Source organism: Microdochium trichocladiopsis (genome assembly GCF_020744255.1).
Source record: "Microdochium trichocladiopsis strain MPI-CAGE-CH-0230 chromosome Unknown B0I36scaffold_1, whole genome shotgun sequence".
Lineage (NCBI taxonomy): Eukaryota > Fungi > Ascomycota > Sordariomycetes > Xylariales > Microdochiaceae > Microdochium > Microdochium trichocladiopsis.
In genome coordinates, this window is record NW_025763544.1 from 6,020,111 (window position 1) to 6,047,148 (window position 27,038).

General features: G+C 57.4%; 7 protein-coding genes across 7 annotated transcripts; 4 read left to right on the forward strand and 3 right to left on the reverse strand.

Moving 5' to 3' along the window:
* Nucleotides 1–7,029: 7,029 nt before the first annotated feature.
* B0I36DRAFT_232735 (uncharacterized protein) lies at nucleotides 7,030–9,259 on the forward strand (the record flags this gene model as incomplete). The annotated part of the gene is made up of 2 exons (XM_046149166.1): nucleotides 7,030–8,499; nucleotides 8,555–9,259. 2 exons carry the CDS (start codon nucleotides 7,030–7,032, stop codon nucleotides 9,257–9,259), a joined length of 2,175 nt encoding a protein of 724 aa, XP_046019596.1.
* Nucleotides 9,260–11,417: 2,158 nt separating this feature from the next.
* B0I36DRAFT_345134 (family 10 glycosyl hydrolase) lies at nucleotides 11,418–12,650 on the forward strand (the record flags this gene model as incomplete). Its single annotated transcript, XM_046156331.1, has 1 exon — nucleotides 11,418–12,650. One exon carries the CDS (start codon nucleotides 11,418–11,420, stop codon nucleotides 12,648–12,650), a length of 1,233 nt encoding a protein of 410 aa, XP_046019597.1.
* Nucleotides 12,651–13,112: 462 nt separating this feature from the next.
* Nucleotides 13,113–13,541, reverse strand: B0I36DRAFT_358702 (uncharacterized protein; the record flags this gene model as incomplete). The annotated part of the gene is made up of 1 exon (XM_046158008.1): nucleotides 13,113–13,541. One exon carries the CDS (start codon nucleotides 13,539–13,541, stop codon nucleotides 13,113–13,115), a length of 429 nt encoding a protein of 142 aa, XP_046019598.1.
* A 1,245-nt stretch (nucleotides 13,542–14,786) lies between these two features.
* B0I36DRAFT_358703 (nuclear condensing complex subunit) lies at nucleotides 14,787–17,938 on the reverse strand (the record flags this gene model as incomplete). Its single annotated transcript, XM_046158009.1, has 2 exons — nucleotides 14,787–15,214; nucleotides 15,277–17,938. The coding sequence occupies 2 exons, from the start codon at nucleotides 17,936–17,938 to the stop codon at nucleotides 14,787–14,789; spliced, it is 3,090 nt and encodes a 1,029-aa protein (XP_046019599.1).
* Nucleotides 17,939–18,532: 594 nt separating this feature from the next.
* Nucleotides 18,533–20,962, forward strand: B0I36DRAFT_312999 (uncharacterized protein). Its single transcript, XM_046152573.1, has one exon. The coding sequence runs from the start codon at nucleotides 18,628–18,630 to the stop codon at nucleotides 20,860–20,862; it is 2,235 nt and encodes a 744-aa protein (XP_046019600.1). The 5' UTR covers nucleotides 18,533–18,627; the 3' UTR covers nucleotides 20,863–20,962.
* A 112-nt stretch (nucleotides 20,963–21,074) lies between these two features.
* Nucleotides 21,075–22,851, reverse strand: B0I36DRAFT_313000 (uncharacterized protein). Its single transcript, XM_046152574.1, has one exon. It carries the CDS (start codon nucleotides 22,650–22,652, stop codon nucleotides 21,228–21,230), a length of 1,425 nt encoding a protein of 474 aa, XP_046019601.1. The 5' UTR covers nucleotides 22,653–22,851; the 3' UTR covers nucleotides 21,075–21,227.
* Nucleotides 22,852–23,204: 353 nt separating this feature from the next.
* On the forward strand, nucleotides 23,205–25,990 carry B0I36DRAFT_235075 (alkaline-phosphatase-like protein; the record flags this gene model as incomplete). The annotated part of the gene is made up of 4 exons (XM_046149372.1): nucleotides 23,205–23,461; nucleotides 23,532–24,319; nucleotides 24,375–24,604; nucleotides 24,659–25,990. 4 exons carry the CDS (start codon nucleotides 23,205–23,207, stop codon nucleotides 25,988–25,990), a joined length of 2,607 nt encoding a protein of 868 aa, XP_046019602.1.
* Nucleotides 25,991–27,038: the final 1,048 nt, after the last annotated feature.

Below are 27,038 nucleotides of genomic sequence, written 5' to 3' on the forward strand. Positions count from 1 at the left end.
TTTCTCTTTTTCTCTGTTTTCTTTTATTGGGAAACGACCCTGTTCTATCTCTACGTCTACGGTTGTGTACAGGAATCTATTTCATGAATGCTTCCTTTTTTTTCTATCTTTACTCTTTTATAAAGAAATAAGAAAAAAGAAAAAGGAATTGAAAAGGTAACAGTAGATGCACAGACTTTATCCTCTTATCACACAGCCTCCTTTTTCGTTCTCTTTTTCCTCGTTCTCTCATTCTCTTGGCAAAAGTCTCCATGTCAATAGAAGGGCATGGGACCACATGGTGACGTATAAAAATCAAATCAAATGCCGCTCTAGGGCGCCAAGGTCATCGCAGGTCTAGCAAAGAGAGAGAAAGCACACACCTCCCCAGCCGGGTATCAGTGAGGGAGACGGAAGCTGCGCTGGGGTCTCCCAGGGTGAGATCGGGGTGACGCTTCAGCACACAGAACAGACAAAGATGTCATAAGCTAGGCGTACAGATAGGAAATTCTTTCCCACTTGATTCTTGTCCGGCTTGTTGTTCTCGCTCTCAGAGGGGAGGAAGGGCATGGCGAGGGGGATGCCCAAATGCTTGGGAAACTCTGATGCAGCCAGCCGGCGAGTTTGGGGCCGTTACGACAACCTAGAACCGGGGCCGCACGAGAGAGACTTGCGATGTTGCCATACCATGTTACGCCATGCCAGATGGGAGAGACAAGCGTCATTGCAAATTCAGACAGAGAGAGAGGAGAGAGATGAAAAGGGGGGAGCAGCACCGTTCAGCCTACCTACTTGGTAGGCAGTTTGATCCCCAACCGTAAAGGTCCCAGATTACGTCTCCCCCAACGTGTATGTCAACACACCCAGAGAGTAAAGAATGAGTTCTCGTCCAGACCAGTCCAGACTCTTTCGTGGGGGCTGCCAGACACGTCACACGTAGGCACAAAGGAGTAGAGCTAGTAGTGGCCACTCTTAAGCGTCCTTGCGGTAATGAGAAATGTGATGGATGAAGGGGCTGTGGCAAAACGTCTACGTTATGCGTGACCCTCCACTCGAACGACACACACACTCTCAGCCTTACTCCCACGTGTGACCCGGAGTGTCATTACATGCATGCGTCTCAAAAAGGAGCCTTGGAACTGCGCTTCGCAAAGCTTGAATGTGTCAAAACCGCGCCCTCCCACCACTCTCATGTCGCAGATAGTCTCGGGTGCTACTGAGAAACAGAATGTCTGTTGTCGAAATACTGGCCAGACTTGCACTTACGGCAGCGTTGACGTCGCCTATCCGGATACCGGCTGGGTGTAGTCGCCACCATGGTGCATAACTTTCGAAAGGAAGCCCTCGGTCGAAATTAGTAAACAAAGGACTGCATGGCGACGTGTCCCCATCCTGGTGCCGTCTGCATCCTTGACCGAAAAAACGGAAAGCCGCCGAACTTGGGTCGTCTGCTCTTCTCATTCCTGCAATGCTTGGACTTGCACTTCTTGTCTGTGGTAAGGACCTCTAGTCACTGTGATGGGTCGGTCAGCTAACACGCCCGCACGTGGGCCAGCACGTCAGCGCGGAAAATTCGCTGGCAACGCCAACCATCCATCTCGCGCAAGGTCGCCACTGGCACTGACGAAAGACGGCAAACAAGCTTCGACTATTTGCACGTGCAGTATGAAATAGTAGACCATATCTCAACGAGCTGGTGTTGTGGACGAGGAGGGAAGGCCGCGCGGAAATCCTTGGTCTTCCAGGGTCCAGACCTCGGAGTCACGGATGGCAAAGCATGATATCCCCAAAAGGTTGCGCCTGCTGAACCAACGGGCCATCCCGATATCTAGCCTCTGGAATGCACCGGTGTTCGTATCCTACGACCTGGCGGCACTCGGCTGGATTGGCCGTGCTTGTCGGTTGCGGTCTGCGTCCCCGCTAACTGGCCGGCCTCGGCCCGCAACCGTCCGGGAGGCTCGGCCTCTCCCATGCGCGACCGCAGATAACTCGGGATGGGCTGGTAGGGTGCCGGAGCTACAATGCAATCGTCATACTCAGATCACCACCGAGGATCACCTGCGCATGATGCCGTGATGCACTCCTTGTGCGTTTGATCGAGAGTCCACACGCGGTAGACCCATCAATTCGTCTACGGTCGAGCAGCAGCACGTGCCCAGGTGTTGGCTTCTTCAAAGGGCAATGCCGGGATCCGTTCCACAGAGACACACCCAACGGGTTGGAATGATGGTTGGCCGCGAAACTCAAAAATGGTAGCAAACCGAACTTCCGATCCAGCGGCGTGCATCTTGATGGCCGACAGCAACAGCACCAGCAGTGCCGGCAGCCGCGGTCGCGCAGGAACAGCCACACGATCTGGCATGCTGCCCGGGTTGCCCCTGTGGCGGACCGAATCCCTTGTGGTGGCATCGTGCCTGAACATCAGACTACGACGACGATGACTGAGCCCCTGGGGCTCTCCTTGGCTGGAGAATTTGTGCCGCCACACTTGTCTCGGATCCCTGCTGTGGGAGCACAATGGGCGCCCAATAATCAGGAATCGTAGGAAAAGTGCGACGCCTCGCATGCTCTTGAGCGTGACCTGCCAAGCAGCACAGTCACCTAAGCATTGCCTGGCCAGGTTTTTCTTGCCCACTGGCTTGGGCTCGTCACCACTTGTGGGCTGCATGAAGCTGGCAGGCAGGGTTGTAGCCCAGAGCGCGACCAGCCAGGCCGAATCAGCACACGACAGATCTGCCGGGCGCCCGTCTTGTCATGTCGCTCCGCAAGTGTCGGCATATGGGCCTGCCAGCAGAGGGGCTGATGACGACAGTGGCTGCAGCCCGCAAGGAAAAAGGCGCCTACGCGGCAGCACATCCATGCACGTCGACCATGGCCCCCACTCGCCCGAACCTTGCTCTGCGGGTCTTTCGTGCTCTCAACAGCACAACATCAATCAGAGAGGCAGCTGCAGAAAATTCCGTAGCTCTGCCGACCTCGCGAGCTGCCGCAGTCGCGGGGCCCTTCCGCGTTTTCTCCATCCTTGTGGTGCTTGAGACCAAGCATGGTCGGGCTCAGCATGCTATCCTGGAACTCATGGGGGTCCTCGCATGACGCCGACGTGGTGCTGCCAAACGAAGACTTTGACAGCGCCAGTGTATGATGAATCGGCAGCACGGCACCTGGTCCACTGTATCACTGCCAACGCAGTCGAGGATCTGTCTGGTGTCTACAGCAATACCGGCGCCGAGCTAGCACAAGGATCGTGCTGCCACCTGCCCAGATCTGAGCCGCGCGCCTTGCTTTTCAGATCTTACACTGATGCCTGGGCATCCCTGGTGATGTGTTGTCCCGCGGAAGATCTCAATCAACGACGAGCTTATGCGCCAACCACATCGGGGGACGCTTGCACTCGTTTGGCCGCGGTCTCTAGCTCGTGCAGCGATTCTGCTGCCATTTTTCTCACGGATGGTCCTTTGGCCATTTGCCGTTTCGCGCAGCTCGGTCACTGCGTTTGTTGTGCCTGGTGATTCAACGCATCCATTGTATGGACAACAGCCTTTGCTGCTGTCAACAGCGGCCCCCTTGTCGTGAGCGCGTGACGTGGGGAAAGGCGCCGGGGCCCGCGATTGGCTCGTACTGGTGCCGAATATTTGAGATGCGTGCTGCCCGATTCGACACGGCGTCGACTGGTGTGGACAAGGGAGTGCGCTCCACGGCGAGAGTGGGCTTGCGCAAATGTTCCCTGTTGGGGACCTCGCCTGGTCTCGACGGCTTGGCACTTGGGTGACAGGCGAGGACATACTGCGCAGGTCTGGAGAGTGTTATGTGCGCAAGGTGAGCCTATGCTGCGAGCTACAGCCCTGCCAGCCGGACCCCGGGCCCTGCCCCATGGAGGAAACAGCGGAGACAGCGACGATCTCTGGTTAGATTTTTCTCCCCCGCCGACAGCTGCCACGCTGTGTTTGGGGAAGTTGAGGTGACTGCCGTGACCGCCCTGACTCGTGGACATACAGCCAGGTCATTTTCCTCCGCCGCACAGGAGTTACCGACACCTCGCATGACCAGATGCTTCTGGATTGGCGGTGTTCGGGCAGAGTCCTTCGGGTGTCGAAACAGGGCCTGTGCGCGAGACCCAGTCGCCTGGTCGGCGGCCGTTGAGCGGCGCTAGGTGATTACACGCGTGAAGCATGCTATTTTGGGGCTGGCAGCTAGCGCGAGGTTTGTGCGCGGTCGAGAGTTGCTTTTGGGCGTTTCACTCGGGGGGGAGCACGCAGCATAGTAGCGAGGGCGAGGGCGAAGGCAAGGGCGAGGCCGGTCGGGAAATTACTGTTGGCAGGGCGCTGAGACGACAAAGCAGTCGTCGTCGCTGTCGTCGTCGTCGTCGTCGTCGTCGTCGTCGTACGTTTGCGCCAGGGGACCATATGCAGCAGACGGCGAGATCGGTGAGGGCTGGGCGAGGTGGCTGCTGATATGCTGGGTCTGCAGCAGGCCACCGACTTCCCATTGGTTACACCTTCCTGGCCGAGCCTCCCAGTAATCCGTCCATTATGCTCGATGCTGGGTCAAGAAGCGCTGCACGGGCCATTGGGCACAGCATACACGCAATGCACCTTGACAATTGAGTATTCCTCTGCTGTGATGCTCCCAGGGAGTCCCTGCCTGCCTTGGCGCACAACTGTTCCTAGCGGCAGCGGGCAGTGCTGGCGTGCCCAGGAAAAAGGATGCGGTCAACATAAGCCCGCCACGACATCATGCGCAGATCGTTGACTGCCCTGGCTGCTCGCAGCACACCAGACTGGACTGGCTGCTCATGGGACGCGGCGTTGCGCCCGCACCGCTGATTGATTGATCCCCGGCCTGCCAGAGAGCCCACCGCTAGTCGGCCTCGGTGCTGCGCGTGAGTCGTGTTGACCATCCAGGCCAAGTCCTCAATGCCCCGATGGCTCCAGTGTGGGTGCCGGGCCCATCAGGGCATCGTCATCACGCTGACTGATTCCTGAGTCCCTGGGCACTCCTACCGGCTCGTGCGGAACTGTTGCTTCTCGCCATCACGGCACAATGGGCGATAACATGTGTTCCTGACGAGCTTGGAAAACCTAGTCACGTCCAGCAGTGGGCCAGTAATCACGAGCACTGCAACCTTGGGGGCTGAGGGCAAGCAGAAAGGGTCCTGGCTGCAGGTGCCGGCTGCGTGGGCTCGCTGCCGTGCTCGCGCTTACTACGTACGGGCGCACACACACACGCATTGTGGGATTGTACTGCGGCCGTCATCGACGCCGCGACTACGCGGCACCAATACCCACCTGCAACCCTATTTCCTGCCGGCCCTCGTCATCCCCAGCTCTTTAACCTCGTCGCCGTCCTATTGCTGTCAGCACTCATTGCCATCAGTCAATCCGACACCGTGACTGCAAGCGTGCCTTCCCAGTTTGCTCCCTCTTCTTTCGTTGTCGTCCAGCAAACGCCTCCGGCCCGCACAGCACCGTCGTCTGGACTCACGCACGGCCACCTGCTCCATTCCGCCCGCACTTCGTCGTCCACGCAAGCACGCAACGCAAGGTTGCAAGCAAGCGGGCAAGTAACCACCCGTGCCAGCAGAGCTTAGGTAGGTCGCCATCGTCTAATATCTCATACTCTCTTGACGTCCAATCCGGGCCTGATATCAACCTCTCATCTCCCCCCTAGCCCACTCCAATCTCGTCACAGCCTCACGTTTTTGTTTTCGCACTCCTTGCCATATATACCATTGCTTCTTCTGCCCCGTGCTGCTGGCACAGCTCTCGTCGCCCGGTGATCCTCCGCCGAATCCGGCTGTCGATCCCTGCGACCTCATCACCGTCCCGTCCTCCGGTTCCTCCGAGTTCGCGACGGCCAACGCTACCCAGCCTGCCCGTGCTTTAGAAAAGGAAGCAATCAAACCCTGCCCTGCGTTCCTGCGCATCTGGGGTTGGTAGCCGTTGTTTGGGCATTCCATGCTGGGCCTCAATAACAACAAACCAACACCACCAAAAAGCACTCTGAGCTCGAGCCTCCCCTCCCCTGCCTGGTGCGCTGGCGGCGAGTGCTAGGATCTCCCCCGTCTCTTGTCTCCGCCGCAGAGCGCCCACACGCGCACTGCTGGGAGCCGCCCTGTGATTTCCACATTGGCCCTCTGGTGATTTAGCCTGGGGCCACGCGCAGGCGCCCACGCCCTCGGTCATCCCCGTGCATTGAGCTTGCGGGTGCCGGGCCCTTACATGCAGCCGGCCTGCCAGCTGGGTCCTGTTTCATGTTTTGGCTGTCACGAGAAGCAGCAAGCATCTCGTTCGTGAATCATTCCGATTCGTACATGAATAGCCTGGCCAGCCCTGTTCTACCAGAGAACCTGCATAACCCTGCTCTCCTCCTCTGGTCTCTTCCCACTTCAAAAAGGTCGTCCACACATGAGCATCATAGTTGTTGCCCATCCGCCACAGGCAGAACGAACCTATTTGTGCGACCTGCACTTCCACACGACTCTACCCGGCAGAGGCCCTAATACTTTTTAATCTAATCGCCCTTTATAACATGACAGACACCCCGCGGCCTGCACGAAGGTCGACCCACGACATCAGCGACGACCTGCGGCCCCTGTCCGCAATTGGGACACCCACCGTCTACTACAGGACGCGGCCAAGCAGGCGCAGCAACACTCAGCAGGGCGGCTTGCCCATACCCCACATCCGCCCACGGCCTCGTCGCCCGCAAGCCATCCACATCATCTCGTATCCTTCCGGCTACATCCCTCCCGACCTTCGCACGCCAAAACCTGCAAAACAGAGCAGACGCAAGCAGCGCCGCGAGCAGCACACGCGTATCGAGAAGCGTAGCAGCTGGCTGAGCACCGGCCCAGAGCCTCCTCGCAGTGTCCTCGACAAGGTCCTCGGCCCGCTCAAGCTCCATTTCAGCCAGGCCGATCCTCTTGCTGCCGCACAGCCGCCAGACTACGACACAGCCGTCCGCCCGGACACACAGCTTTCGCAGCGCCCTCTCCTCGCCGAACTACCACGGCAGTCTGCCAACTGCTCTCTGTCGTCCTGCGCTGACGTCATGGTCGACACGAGACGGTCTCCAATGCTAAGCGCGGCCCTCTACCCAGCCCACATGAATGGCAGTACAACTGCCGGGCGCTCTCTCAAGAGCGTCATGAGCTCCGTGACAGAGGTGCCGCGGCCTGTCGCCTCTGGAAGCGGTCTCTCCTGCTCAATAATCCTTGCCGAGCCTAATGTCTTCCTCACCGGCTTCGACCACGACGGCCACTCACGGCACGAGTCGGCCAATTCGACCGCCTTGTTGCGCGGCAAGCTGCAACTAAATGTGTCCAAAAACGCAAAGATCAAGGCAGTCACCCTGAAGCTTTCCGGACGAGCCCGAACGGAATGGCCAGAGGGCATCCCTCCTCTCAAGGTCGACCAGTACGAGGAAGAATCCCTGAGGACACAGGTGCTCACATTCTTCCACGCTAGCCACGAGACGTGGGGGACCGAATTTGGCAACCAGTGCACTTTCACCCTGCGAGGCAGTGGCGAGAATGCAAGCTCCTCCAGAAACAACTCGTCGTTGATGATCCCCGGGATCTTGCCCTCGTCAAATTCGTCCACCTCGATACATCAGCGGAGCAGATCCGGCAGCAGCTTCACAGCAAAGGATTACAAGAGGTTGTCACTGTCAAATGGCCAGTCCAGGAGTTTCGGCAAGGGCGAGACCCAGTCCAGCGCCAATGCTCAGCCAAAGGGCTACAAGGTGTTCTACCCGGGCACGTATGAGTACGCTTTTGAGCTGCCTATTGACCACCACCAGCTCGAGACCACCAAGTTGCAGTTCGGGTCTGTGAAGTGGGAGCTCGAGACCGTGGTTGAGCGAGCAGGCGCATTCAAGCCCAACTTGCACGGCACAAAGGAGGTTTCGGTTGTGCGCGTCCCTGACCAGCTATCCCTTGAGATGACCGAGCCAATCTCAATCAGCCGCCAGTGGGAGGATCAGCTCCACTACGACATTATGATTTCTGGAAAGTCCTTTCCCCTGGGCTCCAAGATTCCAATCGCCTTCAAGCTCACGCCCCTCGCCAAGGTTCAGGTGCACAAGCTCAAGGTATTTGTTACCGAGTCTGTCGAGTACTGGACAAACGATCGCAGGGTCACACGCAAAGACCCCGGCCGCAAAGTGCTCCTGCTGGAAAAGGTTGCCGGCAAGCCTCTCGACAAGCAATACGAGAGGTCTGAAGTGCGAGTGCTGAGCGGAGGCGAGCTTGCGCCAGAGGAGCGCGAAGAGGCTCGTCGCATCGCCGAGCGACGGAGGAGTGTCGAGGCCTCGCGTCTGCATACCGCTGCGCAGCCGCTGCCAGAGCCTACGGAAAACCTACTTGGTGACTTGGACCTTGGTCTCGAGTCCTACTGGGGATCCACGGAGATTGAAATGAACGTGCAGTTGCCGACGTGCGAGCAAATGTCGAAGGAGAAGAACATTCGGTTGCATCCTGACTGCAGCTGGAAGAACGTCAATGTCTTCCACTGGATCAAGGTGAGCATCGTCGACACTCGTTTGTCCATAACAGACTGAACTAACCTTGAACCAGATCGTGATGCGCATCTCCCGTCTGGACCCCGAAGATCCCACCGGCAAGAAGCGCAGGCATTTTGAGATCAGCATTGATTCTCCCTTTACCGTGCTCAACTGCCGGGCGACGCAAGCCAACACTGCTCTTCCCGAATACACTGGTGCCGAGTTGCCAATGTACCGTCAGCATGCGAGGTGCGGATGCCCCGATGCTGAAGTCTTGGCCACAAACCCGAGCCCAGCATCGAGCACAGGCACGATCCCCGGTATTGATTCGTCGTCGACGCTCGCCGGCACAGATTCGCCGGGCATCGCGCCTCCTCCGGCAGCTCATCTTCAGCAACACCCGGGGGCATCCACACAGCCTGTGCAACGGCCTGCAGCGACCGCCACGGCTCCGCCTGGGCACCGGCCCATGCACCTGCTGCGATACCCCAGCTTCAATCCGCCAGCATTCGACGAGGACGAGGCCCCGCCTCCATTGGCCACGCCTCCTCCGCAGTACGATATTGTCATTGGCACGCCCAGCGTCGACGGCCTAGCAGACTACTTTTCGCGTCTGGCTGACTACGACGATGGGGACACGGACAGCGATGAGGAGCATCATAGCCGGTTGATGGATCGTCACGGACGGCTCAGCATTGCCAACCCAAGAACGCCGGGGGGTCGCACGGTCGCAAGCCGCAGCATGGATATTCCAAGACCAAGCGTCACACAAGCCTAGCGAGCTTCGAGCTGTGACATTGTGCGACGGAACCATACCATGCAGCAGCCCACTCTCGAATGTGGCAAGCTACAAAGCAGAGAGCAACACCCACAAAACCAATACCACGAAACAAGCGAGCATAAGCACCATGCGTGCACACCATGAACGAAATGACGGGAAATGGGACTGTAGATACCAGGGACAGGAAACACGGAGTCCAAAACCGGCGCATTTAGTCATTCCTGGTTGATTTCTTTTGTAATCTGGCGGCACTTGGCAAGTGCTCTTTTTTCGAATACTTGGAGATACCTATCCGCGTCTTACACACAGGTTGTAGGCGTTGAGCACATTAAAGGAGCGTGGGAAGGACGGCAGATGGAGAGGCAAGCTCGAGAAATATGATATTTGTTTCCCAAACATTGGAGATGGTGCTGCGAAGTGGCAAGATGATTGGCGTAACTTGCATTTACAGTACAGCAACCCAGGCATCTTTGCCAAGGCTTCGGTGCATGTGGGATGTCTACGTAGTGTTAGTGACAAAGAATGGACAATTACGTGCAAATTAGTGTGTACTTCTCTTCTCCCTGCAAACTCGTGGAAGCAGAAGCGCGCAGCAGAGTTTACTGGTGCTCACGACTCTCACCCACACGTTCTTGTCTTGGCTGTTCTTTTTTTCCTTCCACGTGGTCGACCGACTACGATAGTCTCACAGATTTCTCCCGGTCTTGAGAGCGATGGGTGATGGGAACCACGAGTGACCAGGACAGTGGGATACAACACTTTAGCCGGCCACCGCGCGCGCACAAGTTAGCATGGCATAAGGCAAACCAAGGTCGCGTACATCAAAGCCGAATGGCCTAGCCTGAGCTGACCTGCCTGTGCCGGCTTTTTGTCTGCTCTTGTCCTGCCTATCCTGTCTAGTGGGCGGGTGCGGACCTTTGTCTGGGGCAAAAACCTGGCCGGGGCCAGGCAGGGCTGGGCCGGCTGTTTTTTCTTTGCCGTGTTGATCTCGGATGATTATCCTCCGTCTGGAGCCGGGTTGAGGGCCAAGTGCCGGAGCCATCCCCGGGGAGGGTCCCGGTTGTCTGTGCCCGCCCAGTGCAGGTGGGTCGGAAAGGAAACCGCTGTCCACCATACCGCGTACACTTTTGTTGCATGTATTAGGGCCTATGTAGACATGTGATGACGACGACTACGACAAAAGCTCGCTGGGATTATTGTGGCTATGTCCTTTGGGTAGGGGGGATTTGTTGAAATGTCACATACTTGCTCGTCGTGTGAATTTACTGAAGAAAAGAAGAAAAAAGGAGTCGAGCAAGCTTCCGCGAGACGGCCGGCAGTCTTTTGTAATTATACATGTACCATTTCTGCGAAACTGGCATCCACCTGGAAATGGGAGTGTACATGTGAACGAAGGATTACTGAGGCGTGTCTCAACCGCTAACACAAGAGCTTCTCTAGTTCACAACCTCGGGACACGGCGATCGTTCCTCATTTCCTCCCCGTTTCCAAAGGAGATGTCGGCCCACGGACCCGGGTTACACCAGATCTGGAGAATATGATTCAGCCCCCTTGCGAATCGAAAATTGCCAATGTGGCTGTTGTGTTGCGATGCGGGGGGACAGGGCAGGATGGATGGCGGCTGAATAGAGCTGGGTGTTTGCCCCCAAGAGGATCGACAGGGAGAAGCGGCAGATGTCATTTATCCGAAGGCTTGTGCTGCCTCGTGGAGATTGCCGTGGGTTTGATGCTGTGGGTTGGTGGTGTCTGGGGTGCGTCGATGGCCCAAGACGGCAGCGGAGGACGCAGATCCGGGGGTCGCGTGGAGATGGTCGCGATCCACATCAATGCACATCCACAACTGCCTGCTTGCTTGCTTGCTCCTCCCTCCCCCACTCACATGTGACTTGCAAACACACACAAACCGGCCACTTCCAAGGTTGCAATTCTCCCGCAGCCGGTCGGGCCCAGCCAGCCATGGCTTTACCAGTGGTTAAATACCCTGCGGCTCCCTCGACGGCTCGACTTACACAATGCCAAGCCCAGCCCAGTCTCGCCAGAGCCCGTCGTCGTCACTCGGTCCTCATCTCGAAAGAGCCCTGATATTTGGCTGACGCCCCCCCAGTCTTGCCGTCTCGTCTCGCCTCGTCTCATCTCGTCCCTCACGACTGTCACCATGCGTACCCAGCATCTCGGCATGGTGCTCCTGGCGCTCGCCAGCGCCGGCGAGGCCCAGCTCAACGCCCTGGCCAAGCGCGCCGGCAAGCTCTACTTTGGCTCGGCCACGGACAACGGCGAGCTGTCAGACACGGCCTACACAAACATCCTCAAGTCCGAGTTTGGCAGCACAACCCCGGGCAACGGGCAGAAGTGGCAGTACACGGAGCCCAACCGAGGCCAGTTCTCCTTCAGCAACGGCGACGTCGTGGCCAACTTTGCCGCCACAAACAACCTCATCCTGCGCTGCCACACCCTCGTCTGGCACTCGCAGCTGCCCAGCTGGGTCTCGAGCGGCTCCTGGACCCAGGCCCAGCTCACCTCCATCATCGAGACGCACATTGCCAACGTCGTCGCTCACTACAAGGGCAAGTGCTACGCCTGGGACGTCGTCAACGAGGCCCTCAACGAGGACGGCTCCTGGCGCGACTCGGTCTTCTCCCGCGTCTTCGGCGGCGGCAACTTCATCCCCGTCGCCTTCAAGGCCGCCGCCGCCGCCGACCCCGCCGCAAAGCTCTACTACAATGACTACAACATCGAGGCCACCGGCGCCAAGCAGGCCGCCGCCGCAAACATTGTCAAGCTCGTCAAGTCCAGCGGCGCCCGCATCGACGGCGTCGGCATGCAGGCCCACCTCATCGTCGGGCAGATGCCCAGCGCCGCCTCCCTCGCCGCCACCATGAACTCGTACCTCTCGGCCGGCGCCACAGAGGTCGCCTACACGGAGCTCGACATCCGCCACTCGAGCCTGCCGGCCAGCAGCGCCGCGCTCAAGCAGCAGGGCGACGACTACGCCCGCATCACCCAGGCCTGCCTCGCCCTCAAGGCCTGCGTCGGCATCACCATCTGGGACTACACCGACAAGTACTCGTGGATCCCGGGCGTCTTCCCGGGCCAGGGCGCCGCCCTGCTCTGGGACGACAACCTCCAGAAGAAGCCCGCCTACACGTCCGTCAGCTCCGTCCTCGCGGCCGCCGCCACCGGCGGCACCAACCCACCCCCCGTGTCGTCGAGCACTACCCTGATCACCTCGGCAACGTCTACGACTACGGGTGGCGGTACCACCCAGCCCACCGGCTGCACGGCCAAGAAGTATGACCAGTGCGGCGGGGAGGGCTGGATGGGCTGCACGGTCTGCGCGAGCGGGTCGACCTGCAAGGTCTCGAACCAGTGGTACTCGCAGTGCTTGTAGGCCTTCTGTGGGGGGCCGAGGAAGGGATTTTCACAGGAGTGGTCAGGTGGTGATGGTGGACTGGGGTGAGGTTTCTTGTTGGAAATTCACTTCCTGGGAAGGGAAGGAGAGCCGGGCAGGCGTTCCGTCGCCTCGAAAAGGGTTCTAAGGTATATATATTGTTCAGGGCACATGCCATCTAAACATATCTGAAAAAGCTTGTTCTTCAAACTGCAACTATGAACCGGCTTTTGAAAGTTGAATCGTGAGCCCCCCGGAGGGGTTGAGGTAACACTGGTGAACTCAGTCGAGAACTCGCGGCTGCTTGTGTTGCATTTGACTTTTCGAAGTACAACAGAAATATATAACATTGACCATTGACACCCTCAGCACTATCGCTGCGTGGAAAAGGAAAAAAAGGGATTCATGCACAAGGGGCTCGCATCTTCCTCCTCCTCTACACCCCGAATGCATCCAATATCATCACACCCTCCCCGAGTAGTTCCCAATACTCCAGCCCACCAGCAAGCCCCCGAAGAGATCCACAACCACCGCCGCCATCAGATCCGCCTTTCCCTGGCCCTGGATCCGGCTCCCGTACAGCCCGAACCGCAGCAGGCCCAGCGGCACCAGGACGAACACGCGGATCGGCACGCTCGCGTGGATGAGCTGGTTCTGGGCGATCGGGTAGTGGAGCCCCGTCCAGAGCTGCGCGAGGCCTAGCGCAAGGGTGAGGATGCCGCGCATGCCGTTGTCCTGCTGTTGCTGCTGTGGCTTTGCACTGGTGGTGGTGGTGGTGGTCGGGGGCTGGGCGAAGAGGTCCCGCGCCCCGGTGATGAGCAGCGCTGCGGTTTGGAGCAGGACGAGCGGGGGCAGGTCGAGGGAGGTGAGGACGGTGGTGAAGGACGACATGTTTTTGGCTGCTCTTGCTTCTTTCTTTCGGATGGCGGGCTGTACTGCTGCTGCTGCTGCTGCTGGGTTCGTGACGGTGCTTGTTGTTTTCTGGATCGTTTCTGCTGTTGTCGTCCCTAACCCGCCGGCTTGTAAGTGCCGTATTTTGTTCGGGATACTTCTTTCCCTCACTTTCCGGAGCGCCCTCTTTGTCAGGGGAGGTAAGATGGTGGTTTGCGGGTAGACTCGGTGATTTTCTAACAAAGCACTTCGTGCGGGTTCCAAGAAATAAGACACAACCGTATGATTGAAGAATCAAGTACGCTAGTAATTGCTTTCGAATTACACAGACCTTCGCAAACTCGCAAGCATGGGATACCAACACTTTTTATATCCTCCTCCTCCCCTCCTCCTCGGAAATCATCTGCGCAGCCGGCTCTCATAGAACCCGCACACAGATGCAGACGAGAGGATATAGCTTACCTGCAGCTGTGTAATACACGATGTTCCATGTCCGTCACACCCCTGGACACGCAGGCTCACGTCAGACCCGGTGGGGGGGGGGGGGCGCCAGGCGATCAGCTCCGAAAGCAGCGGGATGCACATGCACGTGTGGAGCACGGGTAAGTCTCTCTGGAGGAGAGACAGGATGTGAAGTTGTGAGCCATGCACGGCGTCTATATTTACCAATCAGAGAAGCGGAAGAGAAGAGGGGTTTTGTAAGATAGGCTCTGAGTAGAAGAACGCTATGTGTGTTTTTGTCGGACAATGTTTTGAGATCCCCGGCCTTTCCGAGCAACATTGAACAACGCTGGCACTTGTACTTGACCTTTTCTCCTTCTGGAAGCATTTTGTGGCTTCGAGTTCCCAAAGCCACTCTTCTCCGTTCGCATAGATCGGACCCGCGGAACCTATGATCTTCTCTCTCTACAGGATGTGCCCATCGTCATCATCCATGTTGTCTGGTAGCGGCAACTCTTGAATACTTCTGAATGTCAGCATTGCCGTAACGGCCAACCTTGAGGCACCCCTGCCACGTTCATTACTGCACCCATTCGACTGGCCCTCTGTCGGGGAGTCGACGAAAGTATCGTGTGAAGGAATAACTATCTCGAGGGTGAGGGGCTTCAGGCACGTGTCCTTTCTACAGCGTGTGAATGAGTGAACGGAAACAATTTATATAAATAGAAGAGCGTCATACGTAACAACGAACATCAATTGACACCGCTAAGTTCATGAAACCTGGACCACAACAGCCTACGCTCATCACTGCCCCATCTCCCCCTCATCCGTCAACATGTCATCCACGACGGATCCCCGCCGACTGGACGCCGCGACAGACAGGTCATGATCAGTGTCCTCCTCGTCAATGCGTGGTTGCACAGCAATGACGGTAGGCTCGTCCCCAGTGATCGTCCGGTCTTCGTCCAGCATCGACGGCGCGGCAGACACGCTCCGGCTCGCGGTCCGCCTGGGAGCCGTCGAGCCCCGGTCCTGCTCCGTGTACGAGTTTACAATCTTGCCCAGGCTCACGTGCAGCTTGTACAGTGCATTGCGGCCCGTCGCGTCGGTCAGCAGGTTGTCGTCCACGGCCGCGTTGGCCTCGGCATAGAGCTCACGGATCTTTTCTTCTGAAGAGCCTGGCGAGATATACAGCTTGCCCAGCAGTGGCGCTATCGTCTTCTTCTCCTCCTCTGTGGAATTCGTTAGCTTCACCAACCCCTACTCCAAAATATTATGTATGACCTGCACTTACTGCTGAAATTGCTGTCGAGCTTCTCAAGGATGTCCCGAGCAAAATCGAGATGCACATCGCCATTGACATTCCGCTTGTCCGCATCCATGTCCATGCCGGGTGTGAAGCACTTGCGCGGGTCAGTCCAGTCCACCAGGCACGATCCAATAGAGTTCAGACTGGCCATCTCCTCGTTGACGTCAATGTCGTCGTCATCGAGTCCCTCGCGGACGTTGTACAGAGTGTGGAGGGCGTCAAGGGCCACCGAGCGCATCAGATCCTGGTTCTCGGTCCTTGAGAAACAGAACACGGGCAGGAAGTAGTTGAGCGCTTGTCGTACTGCTTGGTTCTCAGCCGTGGCCGGGTCGAAATAAGCAACGATCAGAGTCTTCAGAAGCTCGCCAGACGTGTCTCTGTCTGTAACAACGCGGCCGAGCAGAAGCTTGGAGACGGCGACAACAGCTGCGCCTTGTACTTCCGGATGCTTCGTGCCTGACCTCAATGCCTTGACATAGACTTTGAGCAGTGTAGGGTTTGCCGACAACAGTTGCGCACCGTGGACGTTGAGGATATCTGTAAGGATATGAATCGCAGTGATCTGCAGCGCCGCGTGCCCCTTGCTGTAGAAATGCATGAACAGTGTCAAGTTCTCCTCGGCAAGTGGGCGGTCCAGCAGCGCACATAGGCCGAGACAGACAAGGCCGCGCTCGCGCACTGGCGCCTCATGGCTGCGCACTGCCGGGACAACCAGATTGTTCAGCATCGCCACCAAGTGGTCATTCTGCTGAAGATTGCCCTCGACGCTTGTGAGCATGCACTGGACAACATGAAGACACTTCATGTTGATCATGATCTCCTTGATGGCCTTCTCGCGTGCCTCTTCTTCGCTGAGCTCGGCTCCCTTCTTCTTGCCTCGAGTTGGGGTGCTGTCGCGGCTGACTTCTGATCTCGCCGAGTGGAAACTTTCGTCTTCGTCCATGTTCTCCTCGTCGATGAGCGTGTCGTGGATATCTGCAACAGACTCGAGCACCACGCTGCAGAACTCCTTCTCGCCGGCGTTGTCCGGCGCACAGAGGTCCCGCAAAACCTCCACCGTCAGCTTGGTCACCTCGTCCGGAAGCTCTGCGATGGACAAGGACTGTCGCAGCAGCGCAAACATCTTTCTGCGGCCAACCTCATCGGAGTAGTCGAGGGTCAGTGCAATATGTAGCAGCTGCTCCACTATGAACTCCTGCTCGACTGTGTCCTCCTCCTCTTCATCCTCGTCCAGGTTCTCCTGATTGTTGAGTTTCCTAATAGCCTCAATTAGGACGTTCAGATAACGTTCGAGGAAGAAGGCAAGCTTTGTAACTTCGGGCAACTTCTCTTCGAGGAGCGACTCGTACTTGCGGTTGCCCTCTGTGCGGCAGAACTCGTTGAAGCTGCGAGCCATGAAAACAGACTCTGCGCTCAATGTCTCCCAGAACTGGTCGTCAAAGGTCACTGCCTCGCGGTAGTCGGGCCGGCCCTCCCAGAACCCTTTCATGGCCTCGAGCGCGACGCCATTCTCGACACCCGAGTTGACCACATCTATACGCTCAAGCAGCTCGAGCAGGCCGTCAAAGCTAACCGGAGCGGCCTCGGCTGGCCGGTCACCGTCGGCAGGCTGTTCTAGCCCAACGCAGTCCTCTATCCAGCGTTCGCGGAACAGTCTGCCGGCAGCCTTCCGGACGTTCTCATCTCGATCGCGAAGACCCCAGCGCAGCAGCTTCTCTCGCATAGAGAGCGACAGGTGGCGGAAATCACCCAGGGCAGGAAGCAATCTGGAATAGACTGCCCTGCGAGTCTGCGCATCCGAGTCGCGAGCACGTTCCAGCAGGTATGGCAACGTGTTGGGGAGGATGGGCAGGTTGACCAGCAGCGATCGCCGCACGTCGGCACTGGGATCGTTCTGCAGCACCTCGAGCAGCTTCTCCAAGAGACCCGTCTCGGCGTCGTCGTCGCTGTCGTCCGAATTGGCCATGCCTTCTACCTGATTGCCTGCCAGTCGTCCGAGGCCGAGCACCGCTTGGGCTCGCACCATGGCCTCCTTGTCGCGGATGCGCTTGAGAAGTCCTTGGCGGAGCTTCTGAAACAAGTCGTCGTCGATGGCATCGAGAGAGTTGATTATGTGTGAGATCAGCTGTGTAGATCTGAAGCGCGAGAGCTTGTCCTTGGCCATTAGCAACGGCAGTATGGACTCCATGAGCTGCGTCGTCAATCTAGTGCTTGGTGTCTCGGGCATGGTGCTAGCATCCGCGTCCTCCTCTCCCAGCATCTCGTTGTCCTTGTCGTTGGCATGTCGAAGGAACAGGCCGACAAAGCGTATCGTCTTATCGCCGACGCTCTCGCTCTTCTTCACCGGCATCGACCGCACGACGCAGCGGACGAACTCGCGGTTGAAGTCATTCTCGTCAAAGTCTTCGGTATTTGTCTGGTTCTTGGTGGGTTTTGTAGGCTCGTAGCAGCAAGACTCGTGGATCTTGCGTAGGTTGACAACCAGCTTTCTGTGGGAGGCTGTCGTCTTCTGCGCGTCGCGGAAGACGGCGGCGACTTGTGTGCGGAGGGTAGAGTCTGGGCCCTCGTCGGGGATGTCGACGTTGGAGGTGGCCGTGGCGCGACCACCGCCAGCGGCTCGTGAAGACCTCGAGACTCTGGCTGGCATCGTGGTCCGATTCGTGTCGCAAGGGTCCTTGCCAGCGGCGGGGTTGTTGTGTTGTGTGCAGTTGTAGTTTTCGTTGCCTGGCGTTGAGTAGGTGGCAATATGTGTTGGCAATATGTGATGATTTTGCAAGTTTCTGAATACACACTGCCGTAGCCGGACAGATTCGTCTTCGACTTTATCACTGTGTCAGTCGAAAGGGTAGCCGAAATGCAGAAGCATGCTAAAGGCGCGTGTCGCGAAGCAGGGTGCCCGGATGGGAAAGTGGTGTTTTGCGCCTGGCCGGCCCCCTCACCGCACGCTAGGCGGGCAGGCTGTAAACCAAACAATGGGGGTTTCGCCCATGTCAATAAACTGACGGGTCATCGTGCCCCGCGATTGGGCGGCGGGCCAGGGGCATGCCACGCTGCTGGGGCAACCACCCAATCCCCGCTGACTAAGGACATTGGGATCAAGACTCGAGGCAAGCGGGGTCTCTGATCCGGCTCCACTTGTTTCTGGGCTTCAAGACTGTCCGTATCTAATCGGGGACCCTGCGCTCCACTTTATTTTTCTTCAAGCAGAAAACCAGCTGCTGCTGCACAACACTTTGGGTGGTGTTCTGCTGCTTAGGATCGTGAAGCCGACTGGGAAGAACCATTCGTGCGCCTGCACCACTTCCACCACACCACACCACAACCGACTGTCTCAAGATGGGAGGCAAGAGAGAAAGAGCCCAGCCGGGCGACACAGCCACGGCATCGACCGGCGACATTGAGACACCCTCCGAGCCGCCGTCCAAGAAGACCCGTGTCGAGGCCAGCCGGTCGCTCTTTGTGCGCTCGCTCGCGCCCACCGCGACACCAGAGTCCTTGACCGAGTTCTTCTCGCAGCACTTCCCCGTCAAGCACGCCCACGTCATCACCGACCCCAAGACCAAGGAGTCTCGCGGCTATGGCTTCGTCACCTTCACCGACGCCGACGACGCGAAGGAGGCCAAGGAGAAGCTCCACAAGCACAAGCTCGATGGCCGGCCCATGTTCCTCGAGATCGCCGAGGCGAGACACCGCAAGGCCGGCGACGGCCAGACAGAGGCCGTGGCCAAGAAGGAGCAGCGGCAGGCCGAGCTCGCCGAGGCCCGGAAAGCGCCCAAGCTCATCATCCGAAACCTGCCGTGGAGCATCAAGAAGGGAGACCAGCTCGGCGCCCTGTTCCAGGGCTTTGGCAAAGTCAAGTACGCCGACCTGCCGTCCAACAAGGGCAAGCTGTCTGGCTTCGGCTTCATCACCATGCGCGGGCACAAGAACGCCGAGAAAGCCATGGAGATGCTCAACGGCAAGGTCATCGATGGACGGACGATAGCAGTCGACTGGGCGGTGGACAAGAACCAGTGGCAGAAACAAAACGCTGAAGACGACGATGACGAGCATGAGGACAAGGAGGACAAGAAGTCGGAAAAGAAGAGCAAGAAGAAGTCAAAAGCGCAGAAACCTGACGAAGAGGACGAGGAGGAGGATGACGAGCAGGATGCCGAAGACGATGGGAAAGCGAAGGATCCCGACGACCAGCTGGACGCAGATCTGAGGAACTTCTTCAAGAACCACATGGGCAACATGGAGGACGAGGATAGCAACGACGAAGATGAGGACGACAAGGACGAGGAAGACGAGAACGCGGAACCAAAGAAGCAGCTCTCGACAGACAACAGCACAACATTGTTCGTGCGCAACCTGCCATTCAGCACCACAGATGAGGGTCTCAAGTCCCACTTTGAGCAATTCGGCACCATCAGATATGCGCGGATAGTCATGGACCGCGCCGCCGACCGACCCGCGGGCACGGGCTTCGTGTGCTTCGCCGACGCGGCCGAGTTCAAGGACTGCCTGCGTGGCGCGCCGCGGATACAGCCCACCACGACGGCCGGCAAGAAGATGTCGATCTTGCAGGACGAGCGCAAGGATCCGGAGGGCAAATACACGATTGACGGGCGGGTGCTGCAGGTCTCACAGGCCGTGAGCAAGGACGAGGCGTCGCGGCTCGCGGACGAAGGTGCCGCTGCCCGCGGTGGCAAGGACCGCGACAAGCGCCGCCTGTACCTCCTCGCCGAGGGCCAGATCCCGGCCGACTCGCCGCTGCACAGGTTGCTTACCCCGTCCGAGGTGCAGATCCGCGACCAGAGCGCCGCCCAGCGCAAGAAGCTCATCCAGGGCAACCCGAGCTTGCACTTGTCCCTGACGCGCCTCGCCGTGCGCAACCTGCCCCGCGAGATGGACTCCAAGACGCTCAAGGCCCTCGCGCGTGAGGCGGTGGTCGGCTTTGCGACAGACGTCAAGGAAGGTCGCAGGTCGCCGCTGAGCAGGGAGGAGCTCACGCGCTGCGAGGACGACAAGGCGGCCGACCTGAAGCGCAAGGAGCAGGGCAAGGGTGTGGTCAAGCAGACCAAGATCATCTACGAGAACGCGCAGGGTTCCAAGGTCGAGGAGATCGACGGGGCCAGCAAGTCCCGTGGCTACGGCTTCATCGAGTACTACACGCACCGCATGGCGCTGATGGGCCTGCGCTGGCTCAACGGCCACGCGATCAAGAACAAGGCCGGCAAGTCGCAGCGCTTGATTGTCGAGTTTGCGATTGAAAATGCGAATGTCGTCGCGCGGAGGAGGGATATGCAGACCAAGTTCTCTGGCGGTAACAGCAGCAGCAACAACAATTACAACAGGAAGGATGACCGGGATGGCAAGAAGGGTGGCCTGCCCAAAGGCAAGGACTTTTCTGTGTCGAACAAGAAGGGCAAGAAGGGTGATAAGACCAAGGGAGGGGACGGCAAGCCCGCGACTGCAGCTGTTGAGGGGAAGAAGGGGAAGGAGGAGGCGAAGAAGGAGGGTTTCCAGCAGCAGATCATCGGGCGCAAGCGGATGATGCGCAAAAAGAAGGCTCAGTCGCGGGGATGAGCTTGAGAGTAAGGAGAAGAGACTTGGAAAACCCGGTTGGCGTCGAGCTCGTCTATATTCAGCATGATTGCATCGCATAAATTTACAGCATTTCCCCACGCCCTTACAAATGTTTTTGCGTGAATGTGTGCGAGTGTTTCAGTAACAAATGGTCCATTCGGCACAAATCAGTATTTCACGTGCCATGAGCTCATTCATCAGCGTCATCAAGGAACGGGTCAAAATTTGAATGCAATTAATCCAGAAATTGCGGACGTTGTAGTTATACCTAAAGTTGTACATGGTGCTCAACTGACAATGGGTGAGTAGAGACTAGCAATGAAACAAATATGAACAAGCAATTAGAAAATCAAGATTATCGTAAATCACTTCGTCCAGAACCACCCACTGGGTTTCCGGTGCCCTGATTTGCCGTCGCCGTCGTCAGCTTCGAATCCGGTATGCTCGTCGTGCTGGACGTCATGTTTATCGCGCTTCCAGCGACGAGGACCATCCTGTCCCCACTTCCAGGTCCGACTCCATTGGGACGACGAAGAAGAAGTCGATGATCCCGAGAATTCTTCATCACTCTCCGAGCCCGATGCCGAAGTGGAAGTCTTGATCTTGGTCGACTCGGACCTGCCAACCAGGTTGCCGTCGGCATCGTATCTGAGCCGTGTCTCGGTTGTCTCGACTTGACCATTGTGCTCACGTCGCTTCCGGACTGTGTCAACTCTACCGCCATCCCAAGTCTTGCGAGAGTCTGTCTCCTCTGTCTCCTTCGGAGCGTCTCCATTCAGAGCATTGTCTGTGCGGGTCAAGTCTGTTGATGATTCTGTAGACTGGGAACGGGGTTGATGAGTGCGAGCTTCATTGAGTGCCTCGAACATTAGGTCCCACGGTGACACATGACGCGGTTGTGTGTCACCCGTGTTCTCCCTTGCGTCTCCGTAAAGGTCCTCCTCGGTGTCTGGGTGCTGCTGAGGACTACCTTGCTGCTCACCCGAATCGGTCTCCTTCTTGGAGGTGGAGAACCTCTCATCAGGGGATCGGCCCTGGTGCTTGGTGAAGCCTGTTAGCCACCGTCCGTCAAGGCCCCAGTCCATAAGCATCGAGGCGATTTCGTCTCCCAAGCCGAGATGCTCCCAGCTGTGGAGCTTGGGGTGCTGTGGGAAGTACGGCGCCCACAAGCCACGGACACTCAGCATCCGTACCCAATTCGACACTGGCATGCCATGCGCGAACATGAAGTCTACATGGAGTTTGTTGGCCAGCAACTCGGGGCCTCGCGGCAGGGGCCGACCTGAGCTGACAAGCATGAGATCCTCGAAGGCATCGCGAAAGGTGAAGTCGTTGTAGCCTTGGGTCTGGCTGACATCCCGGGGAACTGGCTGGGGAAGATGTTGCAGGTTAAAGGGGGAGTAGGGTGAGTGACGAGCCCATAACTCTGGGTCTGCGAAGTTGTCAAAATCGTTGGCCGGCACAGCGACGGCCGATTCTGGTTGTGTTGACGACATGCTCGTGGTGGGCGCAGCCGCTGTTGATGATTCTTGCACGGGTGGGTCGAGGTCAACCAGTCGTACTCGGCCAGGACTGGGGTATATGACAAGCGCGTCTGTCTTTGGACTCGGGCTGGAAGATGGAGTGGTTGGACCTTGTCGCGGATGAGCCGAGCTGGACTGCTCTGGGCTGGAGGGCTGCTGCGCGCGGTGCGAGACGGTGTCAATGCCGCGACGGATAGTGTCATCCACAGAGTGTCTGAAGCGGACGAAGACGTTGTTGGTATGAGGCCTGTCAGGATCATGAACCATGTTTCTGCAGGGAAGTGCTGGACTGAAAGTGGCGCCACGGTCGCTAGCGCAAAGCGGCGGGCATCATCAGGAACGTCGTTGTTCACCAAAGGGGGACCGGCAGACTTCTGGGTGCTCAGAGATGCGTCGGCAGGACCAGGTAGTGAGGAAATATCGGCGAAGCGACTGGGAAGAGGCCAGAGTTGCCTCGAGGTTGGCGATGCAACGTGCGTTGGGTGACGGCAACGGGAAGCTCCGGGAGGCGAAACAGGTCGAAATGCGGGGAAGCAGCATGGAAGCTCTGTGGAAGCTCCGGGAGGAGGCGGCTGCACCTGCCAGCAGGGTCCTCGCCCCGCCAGCCCTGCACAGCTCTGCGCGCCTGAAGTTGCAAGTGGACACAGTCGCGCCGCGCCAACCCGCCCACCGAACCCCTGGCAGCAAGCTCGAATCCCCTGCGTCGACATCCTCACGACCGCCACCACCACCACCGGCACACGGCCATGGCTCACGCAACAAAAGCCGCTACACTCTCTCCTCCTTGACACTCTCTCATAGTTGTCCGCGCTGGTGGACATGTCCTCTCGCAATGGCGCCGCCGCCGTCGTCCTGCTCGCCGTAGCAAACATTCTCATTCCCATTGCCATCCTCGTCTTCGCAACCGGCTTCTTCCCGTACAAGCCCTTCTTGCCTGGCCTTGCCGAGTATGTCGACCTCGGCCATGGCTCAGAGCCACCACAGGCTCCCTTCAACCGCCTCATCTTCATGGTGGTCGATGCCCTGCGCAGTGACTTTGTTTACCTGGAGGGGTCGGGCTTCCAGTTCACTCAGCAGTAAGCTTGACTCCATTATGCTTGGCCCTCCACGTTCATGGTGGGCGTGTACTAATACTCGCTGGGGCAGACTGATTGCTGACGGCCATGCCTTGCCATTCACGGCCCATGCGACTTCGCCCACTATCACCATGCCACGAATCAAGGCCATCACGACCGGCTCGACACCTTCCTTCCTTGATGCCATCCTCAACTTTGACGAAGCGGATACGTCCTCCACTCTGGCTGCGCAGGACACCTGGCTCGCGCAGCTGAAGCACAAGAAGCCTGGCAAGCTGGTCATGCACGGCGATGACACCTGGCTCAAGCTGTTTCCAGGCGTGTTTGACCGTGCCGATGGCACAACCAGCTTCTTCGTGTCCGACTTTACCGAGGTCGATGCCAACGTGACGCGCCATGTGCCAGAGGAGCTGCAGAACCAGGATTGGAGCACGGTGGTCTTGCACTACCTGGGGCTAGATCACATCGGACACAAGACAGGCCCACGTGGTCCAAACATGCTGCCTAAACAGCAGGAAATGGATGGAATCGTTCGCCAGATATACGAAGGTATCAAGAGCCAGCCACATCTCGAATCTACTCTCTTGGTCTTGATAGGTGATCATGGAATGAATGACGCTGGAAATCATGGTGCATCATCGGCCGGAGAGACTTCGCCCGCGCTCGTGTTTGTGTCACCCAAGCTCAAGAAGATTGCAAAGCCAGCCAAAACCCCGGCGCACTACAAGGAAGACTTTCGATATTACTCCTTTGTGGAACAATCCGATCTGGCCCCGACTTTGGCGGCTCTGCTAGGTTTCCCGGTACCCAAAAACAGTCTTGGATCATTCATCACCGAGTTTCTGCCGTTGTGGGAGGGTAAGTTCGTCTCAGTTAGACTCCTGCAACCTATCCACTCACTGACTGGACACAGGCAATGAACGTATCGACATCCTGCTGCGCAATGGTCGGCAAATTTATGACATCCTGGCGGCTACGTTCGGCATTCCTGCAGCGAATGAGCCACTAAGTGAACAGTTTTGCTCTGGGGCCTCGTCAGATGCGGAGTCTCTAGCGTGCTCGTGGCGACGCATACAGGACTCCGCCGAAGGAGCGTACAACGGCTCACCTGTTGATCCCAGCTGGTTCGATGATGTCACAAAGGTGAGTCCTCGTGTAAATCTGCCTCGTTTTGTTTTTATGCTCATTCATTCGCAGTGGCTTCAAGAGGCACAGTCCTTGATGACGAGCATGGCGAGCAACTATGATGTCCCTCGCATGAGCCTTGGAAGTGGTCTGTCCATTGCTGCCGCTGCTCTCGCGGTAGCTTCCGCGACACTTACACGGACGTCGTCTCTTGCAGGCCTCTCGCCGTACATACTGGTCACACTGCTGTATGGTGTGATGATGTTTGCCAGCAGTTACATCGAAGAGGAGCAACACTTTTGGTACTGGACTTCATCACTATGGCTCTTCTACCTGACGATGAAGAGCATTGATCGTAAGAACGCCAAAGCCACGAGAAAAACATTGGTCAAGATGGCAACTGCGCTTTTGTATCTCCGGATCCTCCGCAACTGGAATCAGACCGGACAAAAGTTCGCTGGCGAGCCGGACATTGTCACGGTCATACTAGCGCCTCGCCCTCCTCTGTTATGGAACTTGGTCTTGTCGGCATACGCTCTCGTCGCCTGGCAGCTCTATCACGAGTTGAAGGACGTGACATCTGTCATATCAGGCTCGCTTGTCACCGGTCTGGTCACGTCGGCTGTGTCGTTCAAACTGGCCTTCACCAGAGAGGATGCACCGGAGCTCATGACTGGGTTCGCGAGCACGCTCGCAAACCTGTTCTCCGGTCCGTCCTTGGTGGAGCTCGCTCGGGCTGTTTTCATGGGGCTCGGCCTGGCTGCAATCTACCCTGTGTACCAGCTGTTGCGACGACCGGCCGGCTCGTCACCTCTGTCGGCCATGCGCATGCTCCACAGGCTTTATACTGTCTTTGCGATGACTCAATCGCGGGCCACCAACATACCTCTGTTCATCTTGTTTGATGGCATCGCAGGTCTGCTTGGCAGAATGAGCCTGGATGCTACGGAAGCGACAACGACCTCGTTGCTGCTGCAGTTCGCATCCTTTTTTGCCATGGCAGGCAACAACGCCATCTCGGGTATCGATCTGTCCAGCGCCTACAATGGTGTCAGTGGCTTCAACATTGTTGCCGTTGGCGCTCTGACTTTTCTCAGCAACTGGGCGGCACCGGTTTGGTGGTCGTTTTGGGGTATCTTGATGCTGCTTGAGCACAAACACCGGAACGCGGGTATTGTTACGACTGAGCAGCAGCGCCCACTCCAGCAATATCTCTCTCTGCAGACAGTGTTTGTGGCAGTGAGCTTGGGCTTTGTCATGGTCGCATGTATGGTGCTCCGGACGCATCTGTTCATCTGGACCGTATTCTCACCAAAGTACCTGTACAGCATGGCCTGGAGCCTTGGCCAACATCTGGGGATCAATGTGGTTCTAGGTAGTCTACTGTACTGGCTCGGACACTGATGAGTTGCCGTATGGAACAATCACATGCAACAGCAGACCTGGAAGCAGGTTTGACAGATCATCCAAAGGGTTTCTCTCGAACCCATTCCATATTTGATGTGTGATGATGAATTTGCCCGTGCTGGGTGCGGCTGTCGCCTCCGGCGACATTGTTGAGGAATGTGACAAGTTGTTGTCGCGCACCAAACGTCAGGATCCGATGGCGCGCTTTTGGAAAGTCGACAGCGTCAATCGGGAAGATGTCTCAGAAGATTGGCGCCGCATGCCTGCGTGGGGGTTTAACCCCGTTCGTTCATTCTGGGTGCACTTCGGTCATATCCCCGGAAGACTCGGGCCTTCCATCTGTCTGTTCTCTGTCAATGGGAACAATCCATCCGACCGAGGCTGAGATCTCACTGCCCGCCCCCCTGCCCCCCCAAAACCACCGTCCGGACCGACCGAAGTCGCCGACGAGAGCAGCTTTTAATCAACGACAAATCATTCATGTGCGTGGCGCTCCGGATTAGATTTTTCGGGGCGGATTATGGTTTTCCTGCGCCATGTGCTGCCCACTGCGTTTCTTTCCGTCCCCTTTTTAGGTTTTTGAGCTTGCAGACACACACACACACACATTTTTTTTCTCCAACGGTTTGTGTTGGGAAAGGGGGCGTTTATGATTTTCAGGGCTGGATATAGTTTAAATTCCCCTTGTCTTTTGTTTCTGTCTCATGTACGAGTTTGGTGCGGTCTCTTGCTCGTGGTGTGCACACGACAGGTGATAGAAGCCATTTGGGTGGGAGACCCCTCTTCGAGCGAGTGAGCCCTTCTACCACTCGTTGCTGATGGGAAGGCATGAGGGGTGTGTCTCTTTTTTAATTCGAGGTGTTATATGGCTGGCTGTTTGCGGGTGCTTCCAAGATATGTGTGCGTGCATGTGTAGCCTCACTTTCACAATAGCATCGGGTGGGCTCCTCACCATCAACCCACTACCCCGCGGTGAAGGACAGACAAAACAAATTGATACGGTGAGCTGGCATCGTCGATGATTGGGGTTTCCCTGGCTGAGTGG

Excerpts from the sequence above, each read along its gene's own strand:
- B0I36DRAFT_313000 (XM_046152574.1), bottom strand. The coding sequence starts at position 22,652 with ATGGTTCATGATCCTGACAGGCCTCATACCAACAACGTCTTCGTCCGC.
- B0I36DRAFT_312999 (XM_046152573.1), top strand. The coding sequence starts at position 18,628 with ATGGGAGGCAAGAGAGAAAGAGCCCAGCCGGGCGACACAGCCACGGCA.